The 24,460-nt window shown below is 37.6% G+C and overlaps 1 protein-coding gene and 2 pseudogenes across 1 annotated transcript; all 3 read left to right on the top strand.

Moving 5' to 3' along the window:
- Positions 1-2,195: 2,195 nt before the first annotated feature.
- On the top strand, positions 2,196-12,022 carry LOC109209711 (ras-related protein RABH1e). Its single transcript, XM_019373028.1, has 6 exons — positions 2,196-2,466; positions 9,045-9,115; positions 9,927-10,015; positions 10,241-10,352; positions 11,038-11,128; positions 11,511-12,022. Exons 1-6 carry the CDS (start codon positions 2,350-2,352, stop codon positions 11,652-11,654), a joined length of 624 nt encoding a protein of 207 aa, XP_019228573.1. The 5' UTR covers positions 2,196-2,349; the 3' UTR covers positions 11,655-12,022.
- A 2,306-nt stretch (positions 12,023-14,328) lies between these two features.
- Positions 14,329-18,454, top strand: LOC109209710 (annotated as a pseudogene).
- A 1,754-nt stretch (positions 18,455-20,208) lies between these two features.
- LOC109209716 lies at positions 20,209-21,284 on the top strand (annotated as a pseudogene).
- Positions 21,285-24,460: the final 3,176 nt, after the last annotated feature.

The raw sequence follows: 24,460 nt of genomic DNA, 5'->3' as shown, positions 1-24,460 counted from the left end.
TGTTCCTGTGTTCCGAGCATCGAACAACAAGAGGCTTTGACCTTTGGAACTGATGTCAGGACACTTTTTCGATCATCAAGTGCTTCCGTGCTTGAAAAAGCAGCTAGCTTTGGAGAACTTAGTTTGCTTAATCCTATTTTGGTTCATTGTAGAAACTCGGGTAAGCCTTTCTATGCGATTTTACACCGCATTGATGTTGGGTTAGTAATAGACTTGGAGGCTATGGGTTAGTAATTGATGTTGGGTTAGTAATTGATGTCCCTGTAACTGCAGCTGGAGCATTAAAATCTTATAAGCTAGCTACTACCAATTAGATTGGGTGGAAAAAAGGGCTGATTATTGCTGCATTTTTCAGTGATTTTGGGGACAATTTTAGAGTTATTTTTGACTAATTTTGGGTGATGGTTTTGGGAGATGAAGTGCTGTCTTTTGAAGCATTTTGGAAAATAAATGGGTTCTTGATTCCCATTGAAATTGCAACATTTCCACTTAATTATTCTTGTTCAACTCTACAGCCAAAAGAGGTTTTTGATTTTCACTAAAGTTAGCATTTTTATTGATGAATGAGCTCTAAAATGCTCAACTGCAGAGTTAAAAATGGATTCTTGATTTGGGTTTTTTATGAATGAGCACTACAAAGCTCAACTGCAGAGTAAAAATGGAGTTTTGATTTTGGGTTTCCACTGATAGAGAGAGAAAGGCAAACGGGAATGGTAAAAGGGTTGGGTGTATGACGTGTAATGTTTTAATTGGCTCAGTGCTGACTGGGCGGACACGTTAGCAGAAGTGTGATACACGCGCGGATGGTCAAGGGTCCAACGTGTTTATTAGTCAAGGGTATCACTAGTTTGAGTGTTCAAATGGGAAACTTGTAAGTTGGTGTATCCGTTTTCAAAAGCCATGCAAGTTTAAGTGGCCAGGAGGCCATTTCACCTATTCTTAATTATTAAGTTTAACCTTTCAAATAAAATAATAGTTTGACTTTTGGTGGTAGGCAACTTTCTAATTGATTATCTTTCCAACCAAAAAAAAAAAAAATTTCTAATTGATTGATTCGTAACCATGCAAAGTCATGTCTTGCATGTCTCGAAAATCTTCTTTTCCTTCAGCTTTAGTACGCCGGCCGCCTTACTAAAATATGAACCGCAGGGGCGGATTTAGGGGCGGCAGTGGTTCGTCCGAATTCCCTTTGCTGAAAAATTATACTGTATATATAAAACAAAATTTATTTTTTACCTTTATATATTAAGTTTTGAACACCCTTAACACAATTCAAATGTATAGTTTAATGGTCAAGGGGTTCAAAACCTTCATAAGATTATATGTTCAATTCCCACTAGCTACAAAAAAAAAAATTTGAACCCCCTTCATAGAGATTCTGCCTCGATGAACCGTTATTAACTTTAAACCTTTCTCATTATTTAAAAAATTATACTACTTGAAGCTCCAAATATTAATCATTTTGATTAACTAAATTTGTTTTTAAAAATTGGTATTTTAGAAAAACAAAAAGTGATGTATTACCTTTTTCTTGTTTAGTGGATTATTAATTAAATGATCACGCTTAAAGGAGAGATCGAGATACTTTTGTAATATGACTACTAGACGTTTTCCTTGACAGATAATGTGAACCATAAGTCGTAATTACTGACGAATCTAGTATACATCTTATGAGTTTATTTGAACCTAATAACTTGAGCTTGTATGTATATATATTGAAAAAAATACTATAATAAGTACAAGTAATAATTGTTAGAATTCCGAACTCACCCTTAAGGGTTGACTGAGTCGGTTGAGCTAGTAGTTTTTCATGTAGGAGGTCTGATATCGATTCCCTTTACCAACAACTTTTTCAGACAGAGCTCGTAGCCGGGTTTGCCTAATGCTGTTTACATTTTTTGTGTGATTTACGAACTATTACGCAATAAATAAGTACACACCCGAAGAATAACGACTGCTAGTTTCACTAAAAGTTTTTCAAAAAAAGAAAAATTTCGAACTCGAACCTAGAATATTCAAATTTTGGATCCTCTAGACTCGTAGTTTCTCTTAGCCATTCTTGTGACAAGAACGTCATTAAAAAAAAAAATTAGGGGCATAGATGTCTTTTTGGAACTTTTTCCTAGAAAGAAAAGATTTGACTAGTTGGTGCTGAAGCATTTAGTTGTCGGTTTCTTCTCGGAGTCGTATGTATGTAATACAAATTGACAATTCAAAAACATTGTTTCCTTCTTTCCTTTTGTTGCTTCTTTTTTTTCTCTTCCTCAATTTTCTCTTTTCTCTCTCTCTTTCCGCCGATTCAGATCTCAATTTCGAGAGAGTGAAGAAGAAGAGAAGGAGAATTGAATAATGGCGGCAGTTTCGCCATTAGCAAAGTACAAGCTGGTTTTCTTGGGAGATCAATCTGTTGGAAAAACTAGCATTATTACTCGCTTCATGTACGATAAATTCGACACCACCTACCAGGTTAATCTCCCATTTGCATATTTCCATTTTATCAAAATCCTCGTCAAAATTTCCATTTTCGTTGTCCTTTTTGTTTTGTTCTCCTATAGATTTGACATTGGATCATATAGTCAATCAACTAAGTCTCGATCACAAATTAGTTGGAATTGGTCATATAAAAATTTCTCTTCTTATTGCTTCTCAATTTTCTCGAAATCATCGTCAAAATTATATCTTTTTATTGGCTTTTTCGTATGATTTTGACATTCTATCAATTTACTTGGCTCAATTCTGAAATAGCTGGGGTTGGCTGTGTTGCGGAAGCCAAATGTATATAGTGTGAACGAGTCACAACTACTATACCAAAAATTATGGCAGCCACCAAATAATAAATAAGACAACAAAGCAACAATAAAAGGAACACCAAAATTTACGAGGTTCGGCCAATTTTGCTTACTTCCTCGGACACAACCAATATTTTATTCTACTCCAAAAATACAAGTGAAATAATACTAAAGAGAGAAGATACAAATGCCTTAAGAAAATGAGAAGGCAAATGAGAGGTGTGTTTAAATCCTAAACATTAGGCCTCCTTTTATAGGGAAATATTCCCTCCCAAATATGTCACACACCGATGTGGGATGTTGACATTTCAACAAATCTCCACCTTGGCAAAATTCCACATCTTCAATTTTCTCTCAGTAACAAATTTTGGTTGTGTCTTCATCTTCAATCTTCAGTGTTCAACGATGTTGATCAAATCCAAACAATGTTGAAACTTGACCGCAGTCACCACTTTTGTGAGCATGTCAGCAGGATTCTCTGCAGTATGAATTTTCTTCACCGTGACTCCACCTTCTTCTATGATTTCTCGTACGAAATGATATCGAACATCAATGTGCTTCGTCCTTCCATGATAAACTTGGTTTTTCGCTAATTGAATAACACTTTGACTATCACAAAAAATTGTGATACTTTTGTTTCCAATACCAAGCTCTTTTAGCAATCCCTGAAGCCAAATTGCTTCCTTCACAGCCTCTGTAATAGCCATGTACTCTGCCTCTGTTGTAGACAAAGCAACCGTTGACTGCAAAGTAGACTTCCAACTAACTGGTGCCTTTGCAAAAGTAAACACATAACCAGTAGTTGATCTTCGTTTGTCCAGATCACCCGCAAAATTTGAGTCACAATATCCAACTACAGACTGATTGTCTTCCTGCTCAAAAACTAACCCGACATCTACAGTATTATGAATATACCGTAGAATCCACTTCACAGCTTGCCAATGCTCCTTTCCTGGATTATGCATATATCTGCTAATAACTCCAACAGCTTGTGAAATGTCAGGTCTCGTACAGACCATTGCATACATCAAGCTACCAACAACATTTGCGTATGGTACCTTTGACATATACTCTCGTTCAGCTTCATCCTTTGGCGACATAGTAGTACTTAGCTTAAAATGGGGAGCAAGAGGAGTACTAACTGGCTTAGTCTTTTCATCTATGCCAAAACGTTGTAGTACTCTTTTCAAATTTTCTTTCTGAGATAAACAGAGTTTCTTTGAACGTCTATCTCTTATTATCTCCATGCCAAGAATTTTCTTTGCCTCACCCAGATCCTTCATCTCGAACTCCTCCTTCAGTTGAATCTTCAACTTATCAATTTCTTCCGAATTCTTGGAAGCTATCAACATATCATCAACATATAGGAGAAGATATATAAAGGAACCATCTTTAAGCTTGCGCAAATACACACAGTGATCGTATTTGCTTCTCTTGTACCCTTGCTGCAACATAAACTTGTCAAATCGCTTGTACCATTGTCTAGAAGATTGTTTCAATCCGTACAACGATTTTCAAGTTTACACACCATATTTTCCTTTCCAGCAACTTTGTATCCTTCTGGCTGAGTCATATAGATTTCCTCCTCCAAGTTTCCATGTAAAAACGCAGTTTTTACATCCATCTGAACTAGTTCCAAATCCAACTGTGCTACCAAAGCCAACATAATTCTAATGGAGGAATGTTTTACAACTGGAGAAAATACTTCATTGTAATCAATTCCCTCCTTTTGAGCATATCCTTTGGCTACCAATCTTGCTTTGTAGCGAACATCTACTTGGTTAGGAAATCCTTCCTTCTTTGCAAATACCCATTTGCACCCAATTGCTTTCTTTCCCTTCGGGAGATTGGCCAATCTCCATGTATGATTCTGATGAAGGGACTGTATTTCATCATTCATGGCAATCCTCTACTTATCTTCTTCTGAAATTTGGACTGCATCTTTATAAGTGGTAGGAACATCATCAGCTACAATTGAGGTTGCACAAGCAACCGTCTCTATGAGACGAACAGGTTTCGTTATTGTTCTTTTTGGCCTGCTGGTTGCTATTGATTCAAGTTGTTGTTAAGGTTCTTGAGTTGGAATCTCCTCTACTGGCTCTCTTTCTAGAGGATAATCTTCGTTTGTTTCCTCCTCTGCTTCTTGTGTAGGAAAAATAAATTTTCCCTCAAACTCCACCTGCTTAGAATCACCATCATCTTGTTTGGTATCTTCACTTGTTACCTTATTTACCATAGCAGATTCATCGAAGGTAACATCCCTGCTGAATATTACTTTCTTTGTCATAGGACACCATAAGCGATATCCTTTGACTCCTGAAGTAATCCCCATAAAAATAGCCTTCTTTGCCCTTGGATCCAATTTTGACTCTGTCACATGATAATATGCAGTTGAGCCAAACACGTGCAAAGAGTCATAATCTACAGCAGGCTTTCCATACCATTTTTCAAATGGTGTCTTGCCATCAATAGCAGCAGATGGTAGACGATTAATGAGGTGGCATGCATATGTAATTGCCTCAGCCCAAAATTCTTTGCTCAAGCCAGCATTGGACAACATACACCGTACCTTCTCCAGCAAGGTCCGGTTCATACGTTTTGCCACTCCATTTTGTTGTGGTGTATGTCTGACAGTGAAGTGTCGGACGATGCCATCATTTTCACGGACCTTATTGAAATGATCATTTTTGTATTCACCTCCATTGTCTGTGCGAATACACTTGATCCTGCTGCCTGTTTGATTCTCCACCATCGTCTTCCATTTGAGAAAAATTCCCAGCACTTCATCTTTGCTCTTCATTGTATACACCCACACTCTTCGGGAAAAATCATCAACAAAGGTTCCAAAATAGTTCTTCCCACCCAATGAAGGTGTTTTGGAAGGACCCCAAACACCAGAGTGTACATAATCCAAAATGCCTTTAGTATTATGGATTGCTGTCCCAAATTTAACCCTTGTCTGTTTCCCTTTGACACAATGCTCGCAAAACTCCAATTTGGAAGTCTTTACCCTTTTCAACAATCCTTGATCTGATAGAGTTTTCAAGGATTTTCCTCCAGCATGTCCCAAGCGCATGTGCCATAGCCTGGTTGCTTCTGCCTCTTTTCGTCACTGGATGTCACTGTCGCTGTCCCAATAACTGTACTACCACGATAGCGGTACATGTTATTGTTCTTCCGATTAGCCTTCATTACCACTAGTGCACCAGAGCATACTCTCATCACTCCATTTTCTGCAATGATTTTGAACCCTTTTGATTCCTAGGGCTCCCACAGAGATGAGATTCTTCTTCAAATCCGGTACATATCGAACATCTGTTAATGTTCTGATCATTCCATCATGGTTCCTTAATCGTATTGAACCAATGCCATATGAGGTAAGAGGGCTGTTATCCGCTGTGTGGATGACTCCATATTCTCCTTCTTGAAATTTCACGAACCAGTCCCTGTTAGGACACATATGATAGCTACAAGCTGAGTCCATCAACCATATGTCTGATGATGTTGATGGCTCTGTTGTAACTAATGAGAAGTCTGAATCATCACAATCAGCTACATTTGAATCCATAATGGCCTTTCCATTATTATGTTTGGCCTTATTCTTCAACTTCGGACAGTCTTTCTTCCAGTGCCCCTTTTCTCGACAAAAGGCACATTCATCTTTGCTAGGTCTAGATCTTGACTTGGATCTTCCTTTCTTTGTCCTCGTTTGATTTTGAGGACGACCCCTCACAACCAGTGCTTCTCCTTCTCCGCCCTTCTGTTTTTCTCCCTTTCTTTGTTCATAGCTGTACAAAGCCGAACAAACTTCTTTGGGAGAAACTTCGTCATTTCCATGGAGTAGAGTAGTTTCAAGGTGCTCGTACTCATCAGGAAGTGACGCCAACAACATCAAGGCCAAGTCACCATCATCAAAAGTTGTACCCATATTTTGCAAATCTGTGACCAACTTATTGAAACTTGTGATATGTTCATTCATCGTGGTACCAGGAACATAGGTGAAGTGAAACAGTCTCTTCTTCATGTACAATTTATTTTGACTATTTTTCTTCAAAAATTTATCCTGCAGTGCTTTCCATAATTTACTTGCAGAAGTTTCCTTTGTGTATGGATATTTCTGCTCTCTAGCAAGGTAGGATCGAATGGTACCGCAAGCAACACGATTGATAATTTTCCAATCTTCTTCTCCAATAACATCTGGTTTCTTTTCTTCAATGGCAAGATCCAGCCCTTGTTGAAAAAGGACATCTAGAACCTCGCCTTGCCACATCCCAAAATGTCCTGACCCGTCAAAAATTTCACCGCAAATTTCGCATTTGACACAATTCTTGTCATAAGCGAAGATGCCAATGATGACGTATTGTTGACACTTGATGTAGATTCTTCTTGTTTATTGTCTCTCATCTTTGACACAAATATTATTTAATAGCCGACGACACAAATCAAGATTATTTCCTTTCTGGTGTAGAAGATCAGACTAAGCTGCAACCATAGAGCATACTCAGACAGAACCTTGACTCAGTTACCAAGATAAATCTTTTCTGATGTGGAAGATCAGACTATGCTGCAATCCACAGAGCATACTTAGACAATACCTTAGCTCTGATACCAATTGTTGCGGAAGCCAAATGTATATAGTGTGAATGAGTCACAACTACTATACCAAAAATTATGGCAGTCACTAAATAATAAATAAGACAATAAAGCAACAATAAAAGGAACACCAGAATTTACGAGGTTCGGCCAATTTTGCTTACTTCCTCGGACACAACCAATATTTTATTCCACTCCAAAAATACAAGTGAAATAATACTAAAGAGAGAAGATACAAATGCCTTAAGAAAATGAGAAGGCAAATGAGACGTGTGTTTAAATCCTAAACATTAGGCCTCTTTTTATAGGGAAATATTCCTACCAAATATGTCACACACCGATGTGGGATGTTTGACATTTCAACAGGCTGTATGAATCCTCTATATACATTCTGCTATATTCAAGCCTGTTCCAATTCGTAATTTTTTTTATTCCTATTACTATCATTAGATCAATCAATCAATCAATCAGCTATAGTTGAAACACAAATTAGTTACAAACAACAGCAACAACGACCCAGTGAAATCCCACTAGTGAGGTCTAGGGAGGGTAGCGTATACGCAGACCTTACTCCTACCCCAAAGGAGTAGAGAGGCTGTTTCCGAAATACCCTCGGCTCAAGAGGACAAAAAGACAAACACATACAGACACACACACACGCATACACACACACTATAAGCTCCCATGTGTGGAGTTGATATGCACATTTTATAGTTCAGAAGTCAAACATAACGTCTTTTGTGTTTTTTTTTTTACAATCATTAATGTCGATTAGTGGTGTCTTGTGGTCTCGACGCGACTATGCTTTGCCAGTTTCTCATTTTCAGTCAGAAATTTTGAGTAATATCTACTGTTCTTTTAGGATACAATTGTTGGATCTCGATACTTGGTATTTTTTGTTTCAAGTTCTCATTTTTCTTCTTTGTTTCGCAATTAATATGAAAAGTTCACGCTACAATTAGTAATGTGGGAAAATTAATATTATAATTTTTAAGTAATGCGATTTCCTACATCCTAACTGGTCACTCTTTTGAAGAACGATATTTAGAACTAAGCTCACCCTCGTAAGGAACCTCTGTTGAATTGTGTGACCATCTCATCTAAAAGCTTGAGCTTTTAGAGAGAGTACACTTTTATTTACTTAATAATGTCTTCGACATACTCCCTCACGTGCGATCCTGATTCTTCTTCACTTACACACTCATCTTTAGATGTATAATAAAAATGGCTAGTGCTGTTAACGAATATTGAGGCTTATAAATAGAGAAGCACCATGTCAGCAACGACTGCAGGGTCTTAGGGTTGCATTGAAATGCATTTTTATTTCTTGGTTACTGACTTTGAGTGAACTCTTTAACCCAAAGAATAAATATGCGAGCACTTGATGGGAATCAGTTGATTGACTTGGAAGTTTGTTCTTCGTGTACAATTTCTGCTCCATCTTTGAGTGGTACCTAAGACTTTCAGTTGTGTCACTAATCTTCCACAAGTTTAGGCAAACAAAATATGATTCATTATTTGAACAGATTTATTTTCAGATCTTCTCCACATCCAATTTCCTACCGTCTTTGAGACAGTTTAGAATAGAGAGTTGGTCAATTTCTCAAGCAGATCATTTGAATTAGTATCAACTTGTTGTTTATCGTGTTCCTAAATGTGCAGGCTACCATTGGTATTGATTTTTTGTCTAAGACAATGTACCTTGAAGATCGAACAGTTCGCTTGCAGCTCTGGTAGCTGTCTCTCTTTTGTTTCCAGCACATATATGATAGAATTATATTCTGCTGTTCTTCCTTTTGCTGGACTATAATTGCTGTTTCCTCATTTGCAGAGTTGTCTAAGAATATACTTGAAAATGTGAAAGAGAACCAAGAATACTTTAGTTAACTAAGAGAGCCTGTATTTAAACACTGAACAAAGTCTACAAATATCTAGTAATCCTTCAACCTCGGTTACTCTTTCTTGGGGTTAAGGAAAGCGGAGATAAAGAGATTTAGTTATGCATGAATATTTCATGTATACGGTACAGATTGACTGTTTTGATGTTCTTATATGTCAAAATTAAGAAGCTTGATTATCGAGGATACTGTATCCTTCCAATCTTAGAACCAAAGAACTCTTGAGTACAGTAGAGATGAATTGCTTTAGAATTTCGTGCCTAGACAAGGTAATGCACCTAGGTGGAAGGTTGGTTGACCTAGTTCTCACAAAACATTACATGCTTTGAAGTGGAGCAAATGCAGAAATTACTCTGCATCTTTAGAACCAAAGTTATACTGAATATAGTTGAGATGAAAAGTTATCATAAGACCATGCCTATTCAAACTTCTGCACCTAGCAAAGAGGTTAATTTTACCTATTACTAGCAAAACCTTATACAGACGAGTACACTAAGTTATCTGTTTCTCAAATAGCACTGGAGTCAGCTAGTAATTGTAACATTCTGCTGTGGTTTTGTCAGATGCTGTTTCATTCATCTTACTACTGCTTTAATAATTTCCTTCATTTTATACTTTTCCTGATGTAATATCTTCACGTATACAGGGATACTGCTGGTCAGGAGAGATTTAGGAGTCTTATTCCGAGCTACATCAGAGATTCTTCTGTCGCTGTAATTGTGTACGATGTTGCCAGTGAGTAGTTGATTGAACTTGTCTTTATATAATGTTTCTACATATATCTTTGCCCTTTGTGGCCTACTCAACAATTTTAGGATTTGTGAGCATACTAAGAATAGAAGTCTCTAAGGAAGTCAGTCTATTGGTTATCCAATGCAGTATGATATTTGTCTTTGATAATTTTTTTAATTTTTTTATGTGCCATGACATATATATTCTGATATATCATGTCATTCTCAGACCGCCAATCATTTCTAAACACTTCAAAGTGGATTGAGGATGTACGTACCGAACGGGGAAGTGATGTCATAATCGTTCTTGTTGGGAACAAAACTGATCTTGTTGATAAAAGGTAGGTTTCCAGATGGTTGCTTCATTCGTCGATTCATTTATTTTGACAATTGCTTTTACCACTTAACCAGAGCTGTACCTTTTTCTTGGTTTACCTTTTCCTACTTTGCTTAAACGTTCGCATGATTCTATAGACTTCTTTATTTCTGAATAGGCCTAGGCACCTAGAATTTTGGTCGCAGCAATCATATTGGTCAGGGGCGGAGCTAGAAGCCCGGCTACGGTTTCGACCGAACCCGTATATTTGTGTTAAAAAAATTTTGTAGCTCAAACAGTATATTTGTGTTAGTTTTTTTTAAAAAAAATGTGTATAAATATTAAATTAGAACCCAGCTATTAGCACTTGAAATCGTCATTTTAAAATCCATAACCCATAAAGTTGAAATCCTGGCTCCGCCATGAGATTTTGTAAGACATGCCCCGATCTTGAATATTATTTTCGAAGAGTTAGGGACTTCTATTTTGTTTCATTCTTGTATAGTGCTTATAGCTGGAGGAGTTTGATTTCTTGATTTTGTTTTGGGCATGGTCTCTTGCCAATTCACTTCTCTCTTCCTATATTCGTTCAGAAAAATAAAACCTCCTTTTTAAAGATTATCGATTATGGAAATTGGATTTAAATTCACTATAATATCATGCCAATCTTTTCCACTATTTCTCTGATTTGAATGATGATGTTTAAACAGGCAAGTATCCATTGAAGAAGGTGAAACCAAGGCTCGGGAATTTAACGTAATGTTCATAGAAACCAGTGCTAAAGCTGGATTCAATATCAAGGTACAGTCATCTCAAGCCCCTAGATACAATTGCCGTTCTATTTCTTTTGCCCCTTGGTCAAATTTTGTTATGGAGCTGCAATCTCCTCTTCATCCCTTAATATTTGTGCAGAACATACGATTTAACTTCATTTCCTTTTCATTATTATATAACCTTGGAGCAACGACAAAGTTATTTTGGTGTGACCTATGGGTCACCGGTTCGAGTAGTGGAAGCAGTCATGCTTGCATTAGGGTAGGCTGTCTACATCACACCCCTAGGGGTGCTACCCTTCCCCGAACCTGCGTGAATGCTGGATATTTTGTGCACCGGGTTTCCCTTTAGTTGTATAACCAACTAATAGTCAAATAGGATGACCCTAAAATGTGATTGAACGTTACAGCCTCTGTTCCGAAAGATTGCTGCTGCTTTACCGGGAATGGAAGCCCTTTCGTCCACAAAGCAAGAAGATATGGTTGATGTGAATTTGAAGCCTACCTCAAGTTCATCTCACACAGAGCAGCAAGGAGGAGGTTGCGCTTGCTAGATTTTCTACGTAACAAGAGAGATAAGAAGTTGAACATACACAAAGATGAAGTTGCATTCAATTATACAATTATAGATGTTCAATTAGCTCATTTGCTAGATGTTGATGAGGTTTGGAACAATTTTGGGTTTTTATTCACGTCGTACCACAAGTTCTTTCCATTTCTGATGGTGAGGTAGCTGATAACTCTGTGCTCTAGAAAATCATTAAAGATTCAGTTGTTACTATTAAAACTTGCGATTATATATCTTGTGATTCCTCGTTCATGAATCCTTTTCTTTTTAACCATTTCTTAGCAGAATAACAATGAAATGGCATTTGTAATTGTCTTCATTTCAGTTTTTATGCTACCACTATATGTTGATTTTCTTCGGTTGCTATTTGAAAAGGTTCAAACCTTGTCATTTGTTTGGTGTTTTTAAGCCCTTTTTCTAGAATGCATGAACATTAAATTACTCTATAATAACTCAAGATAAACATGTATCTTAGAACAACACGTTCAAGTATTTCTTTTATATAAAAGAGAGAAGATGAGGTCGACCAAGGGCATTATTGCCATTCAAAAATATAACTGCATTGATTGCATGTATAATAGGCTCAAAAGTTTGATTGTGGGTTCTCACCGAGGGGAAAAATCAAAAGTAACTGGGGTATAAGCTATTGAATTCTTCAAGTGGACCCCACTTCCCATTCAATATCTTCTTTAAATGCACTATTTTTTTTTTGTGAAAGCAAATTACTTCTCACCTTCGCTGTTTAAAAAATTATTTTCCAATAAGTATTTTTTCATTTGATTAAAAATATACCATGGTAACATAAAGTTATACATAACAATTCTATATCCTTGAGAAATATTTTTTCAGTTGTTTTAGTGAAGACGATTTTTTTTAAAAGAAAAAGAAGTGGAGATAATTTATGTAGATTTATGTTCAGATGTTTCATATCATTTAGTTCTCATTAAATTAATTTCAATTGGAACACATTATAAAATTAGGGAAAATATTTTAGAATAAAATATATTTTCAAGTCCCCTTTTGAACATAGAAATTTGGTATTTATTCAAATTGTATAAAAAGAATTCTCTCTCTAAAACATGACTTGAGAATAACCTAAAACAAAAATTAAGCAAATTAATTTGGAAAAAAAAAATCCTTTAAAAATCATTACATATTAGGCAGCATGAGAAGTATCATTATGCAGGTTTATACTTCTCCCTCTTGATCAAAGTTAGTTGGGTACTTCCTTTGTGTTTAATAAAAAATCCAACATTATATAGATTTCAAAATACATAAATATAGAATTAACTATTTTTAAAAATGCTCAACAAATAATTATGGTGAATAATATTGTGTTACACCCTAAATAGTATCTCGGTCATATCAAATGAAACTAGGAAAAACTGTAATGCTTCAATTTGAGGTCAATTTGATTAGTATTTATAGCGATACAAAAATTAATTTATTTTTTAAACTATTAAGACATGTCATTAAACTAGAAAGAAATACAAATTTTCTTATTAAAAATTTCTAAATAACAAAAACTCAGGTTTATCATTTCAAAAAACCCAAAAAAAACACCTTATCATCAACTATTTGGGAATAAAATTAATTTATTTTATTATTCAAATTTTGATTGATATGAAAAGAAAAATTAATACATTAATACGATTGAAAATACTAAAAGAGTAAAAGAATATATTATTCAATTTAAACAATGAGAAAATACATCACGACTTATGTTTCAACTGACTTTCTAATCATATTTTAATAATCGATTTAAAGTTTGGTGGTGCAGAATATATTTTTAAATAAAAAAATATAGAATCTATGTAGAAATGCTCTAAATTGTATTTGAAGTATTGTATAATCTTTGTACAATAAAGTGTCGACAAGTATTACAAAGTGATTGGCATAGTAATACGATTTTAGAAAAAATAAAATGTACATAAAAAAAAGAAGATAAATTACAGTACAGGTAATTGTGGTTCTATACATTATTATGCTAAAGCCTATTGTATTTCTTCTTTCTCTAAAGTCGAAGAAAGTGTGTAATTAGCTAAAGATCAAATCAAAAAAAAAAAAAAATTAAAAGGAAGAAAGAAGGAAAAAGAGCCACAATTGCGCTCGTGCATTGCACGAGTACATCATCTAGTATGTATAATAGAGGTAGCTTGAAAATTCAAAAACATAACCATAAAATTGTGGATAATTGATGAACTCTTTTGGTTGCAAACTTAAGTTTTATGACCTCTGGTTCGGTGGCCATTCGTAAAATTAATTCTTGCTTTATACTCTGAAGAACTTATCACCTGCCGTGAAGCAAAAAGAACTTATTACCTAATGAAACGTTATGCTTTTTTGAAGTAATTATAGTTCTAAATTTTAACCACGTGCCATTTTATGTTAAATTAAACACATTTTTTTTAGTTTAGCTTATTTTGAGAATCAAATATTTTTCAGTCAGATGTGTAACAAGTTTGGCCAGAACTTAAAGTTTTGAATTTTAAACACGCAGCATTTTAAGCGCTAAGGGTGTAAATCTCTAATTCCCAATAAGTAGACGGGCCAAAGTGCAACGATCTAAACAAAAGTAGTCCATTATGTTAATTCCATAATATTTTCCTTCACGTTCAGTCGAGTTGAGCTCTGAACAAAAGCACTGTGCAACTTCATCAATGGAAGAAGACGATCGCCTCTCAAACCCCACCACCACCGATCCTTCAGATTCCGCTCTCTAGCGGAAGCATGCAGCAATGATCGAACGCCTTTCAAACCTACACCAATCCCGTTCGACCCGCAAACCCGAATCAAACTCCACAAGGTCCTTCTTTTCTCGTTTCTTCGAATCCAAAAACTCCATTGAATCCACACTCTCCCGCATCTGTCAAACACCCGAGCCCGCATACAACTCGACAATAAAATCCGAACTCGACAACGTCTCACTCTCCATTTCTAATCTCGAAAAGCTCTTCGCTAAAAACTCATTTTCCCTTCCTTCTTATGAAGTACGCACGTGCCTCTAAGCCATAGCAGATCTCAAACAAATAGTCGAATAGGTCGCGTGCATAAAGAGAGAGGGGAGGTAGCTTCCAGAAAGATAGAGTTATCATACAAAGGCGAAATGACTAAGATCTTGCTTAACCAGAAGATAGAATCCTATTGTTGAACTGGGGAGGCAGAAGGAAAGACATTCAGGGCTGAAAGAATGGAACTCGCTCTAAGGGACCCCAACTGGATAGGAATCTTCTGCCTATGGGGAGTCAAATGGCGCCTTCTTAAAGCACCTGCCCGGCTTTCTTCCTTTTCCTTCCCTAACTCTTCTGAGAAGAAAGGGGATCCTGCGCAAAGAAAGCCTTTAACAAGAGGATGCAGGCTGCTAACTCTAAAAGATTTGCTATCGAATACTTTCAAAAAAGGCTGCATTTTCAAGAGTGAAAGGGCGTAGTGAAAGAAGGGAAAGATATCTTTCAAAGATATTCTACCCATAAAGGCAGTTCTCTTATATGGCAATACTAGATTGGCGAGACAAGAGAGAAAGCTTAGAAAGTAGTAAGGTGTCTATGGGGCTTGCCTTACAGGTAGTGACTATACCACTTACATATCGAACAGATCTTACTCTCAATGGAGTCATTTCGATATGACCTAGGAACTTACAGAATACCGAACTTGGATAATCGGTAGAAGAATGATTGGCTAGATCATTTGCTTCACTGCGGAAGAACCCCTTTCTACGCTACGTTCCCAATAAAAAGCCGTCATCCTTCTGTCGCCTGTTAGCCACACCAGACCAAGAAAAGGCAAACTAATCAACCAAGACTCAGTCACGACCTTTGTAACCTCACGGCCACTTTCTTTCCTAGAGCTTGCAGCCATTATCTTCGCTTTTCAGATATGGTGACATTACTTGTATGGGGGGAAGTGCCAGATCTTTACGGATCATAAGAGCTTGAGGTACTTGATGACACAGAAGGAGTTGAACCTTCGCCAGGATGGCACACTTCTATTCCGGGGACGAGTATGTGTTCCTCAGGACAGTGACCTGTGCCATGATATCTTGGAGGAGGCGCATAGCTCACCTTTTTTCCTGCACCCAGGGAGCACGAAGATGTACAGGACGATCCGCCCACACTATTGGTGGAAAGGTATGAAGAGGGATGTCGCTGAGTATGTGGCTAAATGCTTAGTGTGCCAGCTGGTTAAGGCTGAGCACCAGAGACCAGCAGGACCCTTACAGCCAGTTCAGATACCACAGTGGAAGTGGGACGAGATAGCCATGGACTTTGTCTCTGGATTGCCGAAGACTGCGAGGCAACATGACGCCATTTGGGTGATTATTGATCGGCTGACCAAGTCAGCTCACTTCCTGCCGATCAGTATGACTTACTCTACGGGCAAGCTAGCCCAGATATATATTGATGAGATAGTGCGCCTACACGGGATACCATCATCCATAGTATCAGACAGAGATCCACGGTTCACTTCAGCCTTGTGGCAGAGCCTACAGAAGGCTTTGGGTAGCAGAGTGAGTCTTAGCACAGCCTTCCATCCTCAGACCGATGGCCAGTCTAAGAGGACCATCCAGACATTGGAGGCTATGCGGAGGTAATCCCTTGATTTTCGAGGTTGTTGGGACAGACATCTACCCTTGGTTACGTTCGCCTATAACAAGAGTTCTCAGGCGAGTATAGGCATGCCACCTTTTGAGGCACTCTATGGACGCAAGTGCAGGACTCCCCTATGCTGGGATGAAGTAGGGGAGAGACAGATTCTTGGGCCAGAGATTGTACAGGAGACCTCTTCCTTCGGTCCGGTTAGTACATGGTTCTGTCGTTTACCTTGCGCCTATCTATTCCTTTAAGCTTATATCTTATACCATTGCAATCAGACTCATTGGATATGTTCCTTTTCTCTTCTACTATCGAGAGTCGTACGGGTGAGGAGGTGAGCTCTAAGCGTATACACATAGATAGATCTGGGTAAGCGACCATCAGCGATATGGGTAGCAGCTACTATCAGTACGCCAGTCTAAGGCTGTTCGTAGGGGTAGGTCGTAGAGATCTATGAAGGGCTATCTTTAGCATAAATAGCATGGTTAATTATAGAATAGCGTGATGGCCGTAAGAAGATCATAAATAAGGTAAATAGTCTGGAGTGGATGTCTAGATCAGGGTGTCGGCATCACACATATAGCATGTGTGCCGTGAGTGAGAGGGTGGTCGTAGATCAGCCCTCAGCTCTTCTTTCGAAATTATCGAACATGATGACTTATCGGCTTGAGGCTTCTTTTCTTTTCAAGCTGAGTAGAAATTTCATAAGAGAAGAAAAGTTCACAGAAGGTTCTTCAATAGTATGCCCGGTTCACGAGGTTCTACCACTGCAGGGCCCAGTTGCCATTCTCCCATTACTCAAGTCGTCCAAGGGACAGGACCCCCGCACTGTAAAAAGTTTCCTTTTTATACAACTCATGATATCTTTCTTCTGTGCATATCTCGGTTTTAATAACTTCTGGGTTTATACCAAATCGACCGTAGAGAGAGTTCATTAGTATCTTGTAGATATATACCATAGCTGCATCATCCTTTATCTTTGCTTCTTGTCTTCTAGCGAAGATGTCTGATACAAAGCCTTCGAAAGGACTCTTCTTTTTCTCATACAAGTAGCCCCTTAGCGGGAAAATTCTATAACCCAAGTTTCGGGCATAAAAAAATTCTTCGCTAAAATAGACGCCTACGAATTTACCTGTTGGGAAGGTTAAAGCATTATGTCTATCCTTATAGGGTAAGAAGGCTTTCTCTATTGTAGAGAGGACACACTACAAAAGCCTCAATAAAGCCAAAGAAGTTATCCAATTCCGCCTTTTCTAAATTATTATGCCAGACGTCCCGGCCTGGGAGCCCCGTTCGCCTGGCATCGGAAAAGTTTTCATTATAAATGGATATAAGGAGTTCACATCGTAATAGTCTAAATTTTAACCATAGGGCTTATAGACATCGGCATGTCCTCCATAATAACCACGCCGAATGAAGCGTTCTTGGTTTTGAGTTGGTATATGGATGGGCCACCTCTTTGGGTCGTAATAGTGCATACGAAAGATTGATAGAGCTAGCGATGACAACGTTATTGTATCAACGATGTCTATTTTGTACAGATTCCAATAAATCTCTTGTGCCTGTTATCCCGAAGAAGAAATTCTCATTCAAGAACAAATCAACAAAGAAATCTACAACCCAAAATGATGATTTAGGGCTTAGGGTTTTGGATAACAACAGCCAAGATGTGGAATCGAGGGATTTAGGGTTTAAGGTTTTGGATTCTCCGGGATTTGGGGGAAACGAAAATGAGGTATTAGTGAAGGAATTTAATAGGGGCAGTGGTGAGGAGATTAGGGAATTTATATTATCAGATTTGAGGGGTTGTGAGGTTAGATTAATGGGGAATATAAGGGCATTGTTTGTAAATACGCTGATTGATTGTAAGGTTTATGTTGGACCTGTTTTCGGGTCAGGTTTGATTGATGAAGCTAAAGACTGCATTTTTATGATGGCGTCGCATCGGATTCGGATTCATCAAGCAAAAAGGTGTGATTTTTATCTTCGAGTGAGGAGCAGGCCAATAATTGAGGATGGTAATGGCGTAAGGTTTGCGCCGTATTGTTTGAAGTATGATGGGATTGAGATGGATTTTGAAGAAGCTAATCTTGGTGAAGAAATAGGGAATTGGTCCAATGTGGATGATTTTAAGTGGTTGAGGGCAGTGCAGTCTCGAAATTGGTCAATTTTGCGTGAAAATGAACGACTTTGATCGGTGGATATTTCAAGTCGAGACGCAAAGATTAGTTGCTGAAAAGTTTTCGTCTTGATGAGTGGTTAGTATGTTGAATCTTGAATCCTCAGTGTGCAAAGGAGGTAACTTTTTTGTTATCTTCTTAATTTTACTTGAATCTGTTGAGGAATAAGGATACATCAGCTTTTGTTGTTTAGTAGCATTACTTACTAGTTACTCCACTAGTTGTTCTTCTTTTTTAAGAAATGATCTTAATTGATAGAATAGAAAGATTATGCTAAATCTGTTGTCTTCCACTATAAGTTGTGACCTATTGTAAGTTCGCTTTTAACTATTGGATAGATAGATTTTGTTATGTGTTCTGTTACCTATTTGGTATCAACTTCTACTTGCTATTAGCAGTTGTTGGTTTATACCTGTGCCTTTTGACTTTCTGTGGTTTTGTAATTAATACCATATACTTTGGCTGGAATACATACTATATTGTCCCAAGAAAGGGTGGTTTGGGACGATGTTACTCTCCTAGGCTTTGGTAAATATACGCTTACCGCTGATCTGCTTAAAAGGAAAAGGAAAAGGAAAATGAGATTGTATTTTTGCTTTACTAGTTATCTTATACTTAAAGCAGAGTATGAATAGAATCAATGCTTTGGAGTAAGTCAACTTTGAAGAAGTATAGAGACTAAAGGAGGATTAAAAAAGTTTAAAATTACAGACTAGAGAATATCTTCAGGGTTGAAATGAGGAGGTTCTAGGGACCAGCTTTTGCTTTGGGGGTGGGGGGTTATAGCAGGTAAAGGTAAAGAGCGACATATTTGCAACGTCAAAATTGGTGCTGCATAGATCAGTATCTCTAAAACAGTTTTGGGTTTTTATTCACGTCGTACCACAAGTTCTTTCAATTTCTGATGGTGAGGTAGCTGATAACTCTGTGCTCTAGAAAACCATTAAAGATTCAGTTGTTACTATTAAAACTTGCGATTATATATCTTGTGATTCCTAGTTCAGGAATCCTTTTCTTTTTAACCATTTCTTAGTAGAATAACAAAGAAATGGCATTTGTAATTGTCTTCATTTCAGTTTTTGTGCTAACACCTTATGTTGATTTTCTTCAGTTGCTATTGAAAAGGTTCAAGCCTTGTCATTTATTTGGTGTTTTTTAAGCCCTTTTTTCTAGAATGCATGAACATTGAATTACTCTATAATAACTCAAGATAAACATGTATCTTAATAAACAACACGTTCAAGTATATGTATAATAGAGGTAGCTCGAAAATTCAAAAACATAAACACAAAATTGTGGATAATTGATGAACTCTTTGGTTGCAAACTTAAGTTTTATGACCTCTGGTTCGATGGCCATTAATAAAATTAATCCTTGCTTTATACTCTGAAGAACTTATCACCTGCTGTGAAGCAAAAAAAACTTATTACCTAATGAAACGTTATGTTTTTTTGAAGTAATTATAGTTCTAAATATTAAACACGTGCCATTTTATGTTGAATTAAACACATTTTTTTAGTTTAGCTTATTTTTGAGAATCAAATATTTTTCAGTCAGATGTGTAACAAGTTTGGCCAGAACTTAGAGTTTTGAATTTTAAACACGCATCATTTTAAGCGCAAAGGGTGTAAAGCTCTAATTCCCAATAAGTAGATGGACCAGAGTGCAACGATCTAAACAAAAGTAGTCCATTATGTTAATTCTATAATATTTTCCTTCATGTTCAATTGAGTTGAGCTCTGAACAAAAGCACTGTTCAACTTCATCAATGGAAGAAGACGATCGCCTATCAAACCCCACCACTACCACCACCACCGATCCTTCAGATTCCGCTCTCCAGTGGAAGCATGCAGCAATGATCGAACGCCTTTCAAACCTACACCAATCCCGTTCGACCTACAAACCCGAATCAAACTCCACAAGGTCCTTCTTTTCTCGTTTCTTCGAATCCAAAAACTCCATTGAATCCACACTCTCCCGCATCTGTCAAACACCCGACCCGCATTACAATCGACCTTAAAACCCGAACTCGACAACGTCTCACCCTCCATTTCTACTCTCGAAAAGCTCATCGCTGAAAACTCATTTTCCCTTCCTTCTTAAGAAGTACGCACGTGGCTCAAAAACGTAGCATATCTCAAACAAATAGCCGAACAGGTCGTGTGTATTGTTATCCCGAAGAAGAAATTCTCATTCAAGAACAAATCAACAAAGAAATCTACAACCCAAAATGATGATTTAGGGCTTAAGGTTTTGGATACCAACAGCCAAAATGTAGAATCGAGGGATTTAGGGTTTAAGGTTTTGGATTATACAGGATTTAGGGGAAACGAAAATGAGGTGTTAGTGAAGAAATTTAATAATAGGGGCAATGGTAAGGAGATTAGGGAATTTGTATTATCAGATTTGAGGGGCTGTGAGGTGAGATTAATGGGGAATATAAGGGCATCGTTTGTAAATAAGCTGATTGATTTTAAGGTTTATGTTGGACCTGTTTGCGGGTTAGTTTTGAGTGATGAAGCTAAAGATTGCATTTTTAAGATGGCGTCGCATCAGATTTGGATTCATCAAGCAAAAAGGTATGATTTTTATCTTCGAGTGAGGAGCAGGCCAATAATTAAGGATAGTAATGGCGTAAGGTTTGCGCCGTATTGTTTGAAGTATGATGGGATTGAAAAAGATCTTGAAGAAGCTAATCTTGGTGAAGAAACAGGGAATTGTTCCAATGTGGATGATTTTAAGTGGTAGAGGGCAGTGCAGTCTCCAAATTGGTCAATTTTGCTTGAAAATGAACGACTTGGAGCGGTGGATATTTCAAGTCGAGACGCAAAGATTAGTTGCTGAAAAGTTTTCGTCTTGATGAGTGGTTAGTATGTTGAATCTTGAATCCTCAGTGTGCAAAGGAGGTAACCTTTTTGTTATCTTCTTAATTTTACTTGAATCTGTTGAGGAATAAGGATGCATCAACTTTTGTTGTTTAGTTGCATTACTTACTAGTTACTCTACTAGTTATTCTTCTGTTTTAAGAAATGATCTAAATTTATAGAATAAAAAGATTATGCTAAAGCTGTTGCCTCCCAATATAAGTTGTGACCTATTGTAAGTTCGCTTTTAAATATTGGATAGATAGATTTTCTTATGTGTTCTGTTACCTATTTGGTATCAACTTCTACTTGCTATTAGCAGTTGTTGGTGTATTGAAATGACCCGGTCTTTCGTTCTGAGAGTTATAGCCCCATTTCCCCCCATATATGCTTATTTATGTGTTGTTCAACTCTGTTGAGTTGCATCGAGTTGGTAGGTTTGGGTTCAGAGTAGTTTTGGAGTGAAATGATCACTTAGTCTCTTAGTTAGAAAGCTAAGTTAGAAAAGTCAACCGGAAGTTGACATATGAGTAAACGAATTCGGATTTGGATTTTTATGATTCGATTAGCTTCGTTGGGTGATTTTATAATGAGGAGTGTGTCCGGAATGTAATTTGGAGGTCCGTGGTAGAATTAGGCTTGAATTGGCGAAAGTTGGAAGTTTAGAAGTTCTTAGGCTTGAATTCGAGGTTGATTTGGTGTTTTGGGTGTTCCGAAGGTTCGACTAAGTTCAGGTAGTGATATATGACTTGTTGGAATTATTGGTTGAGGTCCCGAAGCCTCGGGTGAGTTTCGGATAGGTTTGGGTTGTGTTGCGCTCATTTTTCTTATGTTTCGACGCCGTTTCTTCAAGCATAAATGATATCATATTGAACAAATGAGCTCCGATTTCTTTTTTGATTGAAGCACTCGATCCGTATTGTAATTACGGACCTGTAGCAAAAAGAATCGTCAAATTTGGACATCGTATGAGGATTTTATGGTCATTTTACTAAGAATTAGGTTGCCAGATTTTTCAGGTTAATTACGAAATTGTCACTAACGGCGTATTTAAAAATCTGCACTATTTGCAAATATTAAAGCCTACATATCTCCTTCGTTATAAGGTCAAATTAAGTGATTCAAAATCCTAACTTGACTAGAATTTCACAAGGAATCTACTGGAGGCATAAAATACGAGTTTCGGGATCATTTGGCACGAAAAACGAGGCAAAATAGCTGGTAGAAAATATACAAAATTAGCGTTCGTTCATTCGGTCATATTTTGAGTTGGGGAGCTCGGATTTAGGCGATTTTGGAGGCAATTTTCATCATATGGATTGGGGTAAGTGTTCTCTACTTGATTTTAATTATAATTTGTAAATCCATCTTCATTTTTGGGATTTGATTGATGATTTCAAAGTGAAATTGAGGGAGTTAGGGTTTGAGTTTTGAAGAGTTTTAAGTGAGGATTTGAGGGACCAAACGAAGTCCGATTTTGACAAATTTTATATGGTTAGACTCGGGAGAGGACGAGGATTATTATTCTGCCATTTTTGACTGATTCCGAGACGTGGGCCCAGGGGCCGAGTTTTGGCCGATTTCGAATTTTTGGCATGTCTATGTAGTTTTTATTGTGTAATTCGATTCTTTAGACTATGTTGATAGTAGTATTCTGATTATGGTTAGATTTTGGGTCGTGACATGTATACCTGTGCCTTTTGACTTGCTGTGGTTTTGTGATTAATACCACATACTTTGGTTGGAATACATACTGTATTGTCCCAAGAAAGGGTGGTTTGGGACGATGTTACTCTCCTAGGCTTTGGTAAATATACGCTTACTGCTGATCTGCTTAAAAGGAAAAGGAAAAGGAGATTATATTTTGCTTTATGTAACGACCCGACCCGTCGTATCAGGTATTACCGCCCCGTTTTCCTCATTTATTGCTTCTTCATGTTTCATCATCAGCAACGAGTGAGTTAGAGTTGAATTGAATTGGTTTGGATAGGAAATGAGACACTTAGTCTCTTTAAGGAAGGCTTAAATTGAAAAAGTCAACCGGACGTTGACTTATGAGTTCGAAGGTTCGGATGTGATTTCCGATGATCCGGTTAGCTTCGAGAGATGATTTGTGACTTGGGAGCGTGATCTGAATTGGTTTTGGAGGTCCGGTGTAGAATTAGGCTTGAATTGGCGAAGTTAGCTTTTTTGGCAAAATCCGGTTGATAGGTGAGATTTTGATCCGAGGGTCGGAATGGAATTCCAAGAGTTGCAGTAGCTTCGTTAGGTGATTTTGGATATGTCTGCAAATTTTCAAGTCAGTCGGACATCGCTTGGTTAGGTTTTTGATCGAATGCGAGTTTCGGAAGTTTTTAAAGAACTTTGGCTTGAATCCGATGAGAATCGATAATTTTAGTGTTGTTTGATGTGTTTTGATGATTGGAATAAGTTTGGATAATGTTTTAAGTCATGTTGGTGCTTTTGGTTGAGGTCCCGGGGGGCCTCGGGATGATTTCGGATGGCTAACGGGGAGTTTTTGGAATTTCATACAGCTGAAGGCATGCTGTTTTTGGTATTCTCGCTTCTGCGGGTTTTGGACCGCAGAAGCGGAGCCGCTTAAGTGGAGCTGTGATCGCAGAAGCGGTCCTTGAGGGCTTGGCAATTTCCGCAGAAGCGGAAGGCAGTCCGCAAAAGCGGACATCGCAGGAGCGGGTGGTGACCGCAGAAGCGGTCCTGAGGATTTTAAGTTAGACCGCAGAAGCGGTTATTTTGCGCAGAAGCGGGAGCCGCAGGTGCGGTATCCCAACCGCAGAAGCGAAACCTGGCTGAGTTTAAGTGAACAGTGTTTTCACGATTTTGAAAGAGAAGAAACATTTTGGACTTCGGACTAAGGAGATTTTGGGCGATTTTTGAAGAGGGTTTCGAGGGCTATCATCAGGTATGGATTCTTAGACTTAGATTATGATATTATGGTGTAAAATCATGGATTAACACTGAAAATCCAAGGAATTAAAGGTTAAAAATGGAAGTTAGGGTTTGAGAAAATTATGATGTAAAAATGGAATTTGGAGGGTCAAACGAACTCCGATTTTGGTAAATTTTATATGTATGGACTCGTGGCGAGACGAGGAATCCGGTGATATGAATTTTGTAATTTTTTGAGAAGCGGGCCCG

This window comes from Nicotiana attenuata, unplaced genomic scaffold (assembly GCF_001879085.1).
Source record: "Nicotiana attenuata strain UT unplaced genomic scaffold, NIATTr2, whole genome shotgun sequence".
Classification (NCBI taxonomy): Eukaryota; Viridiplantae; Streptophyta; class Magnoliopsida; order Solanales; family Solanaceae; genus Nicotiana; species Nicotiana attenuata.
This window is presented reverse-complemented; position numbering and strand designations above follow the sequence as displayed.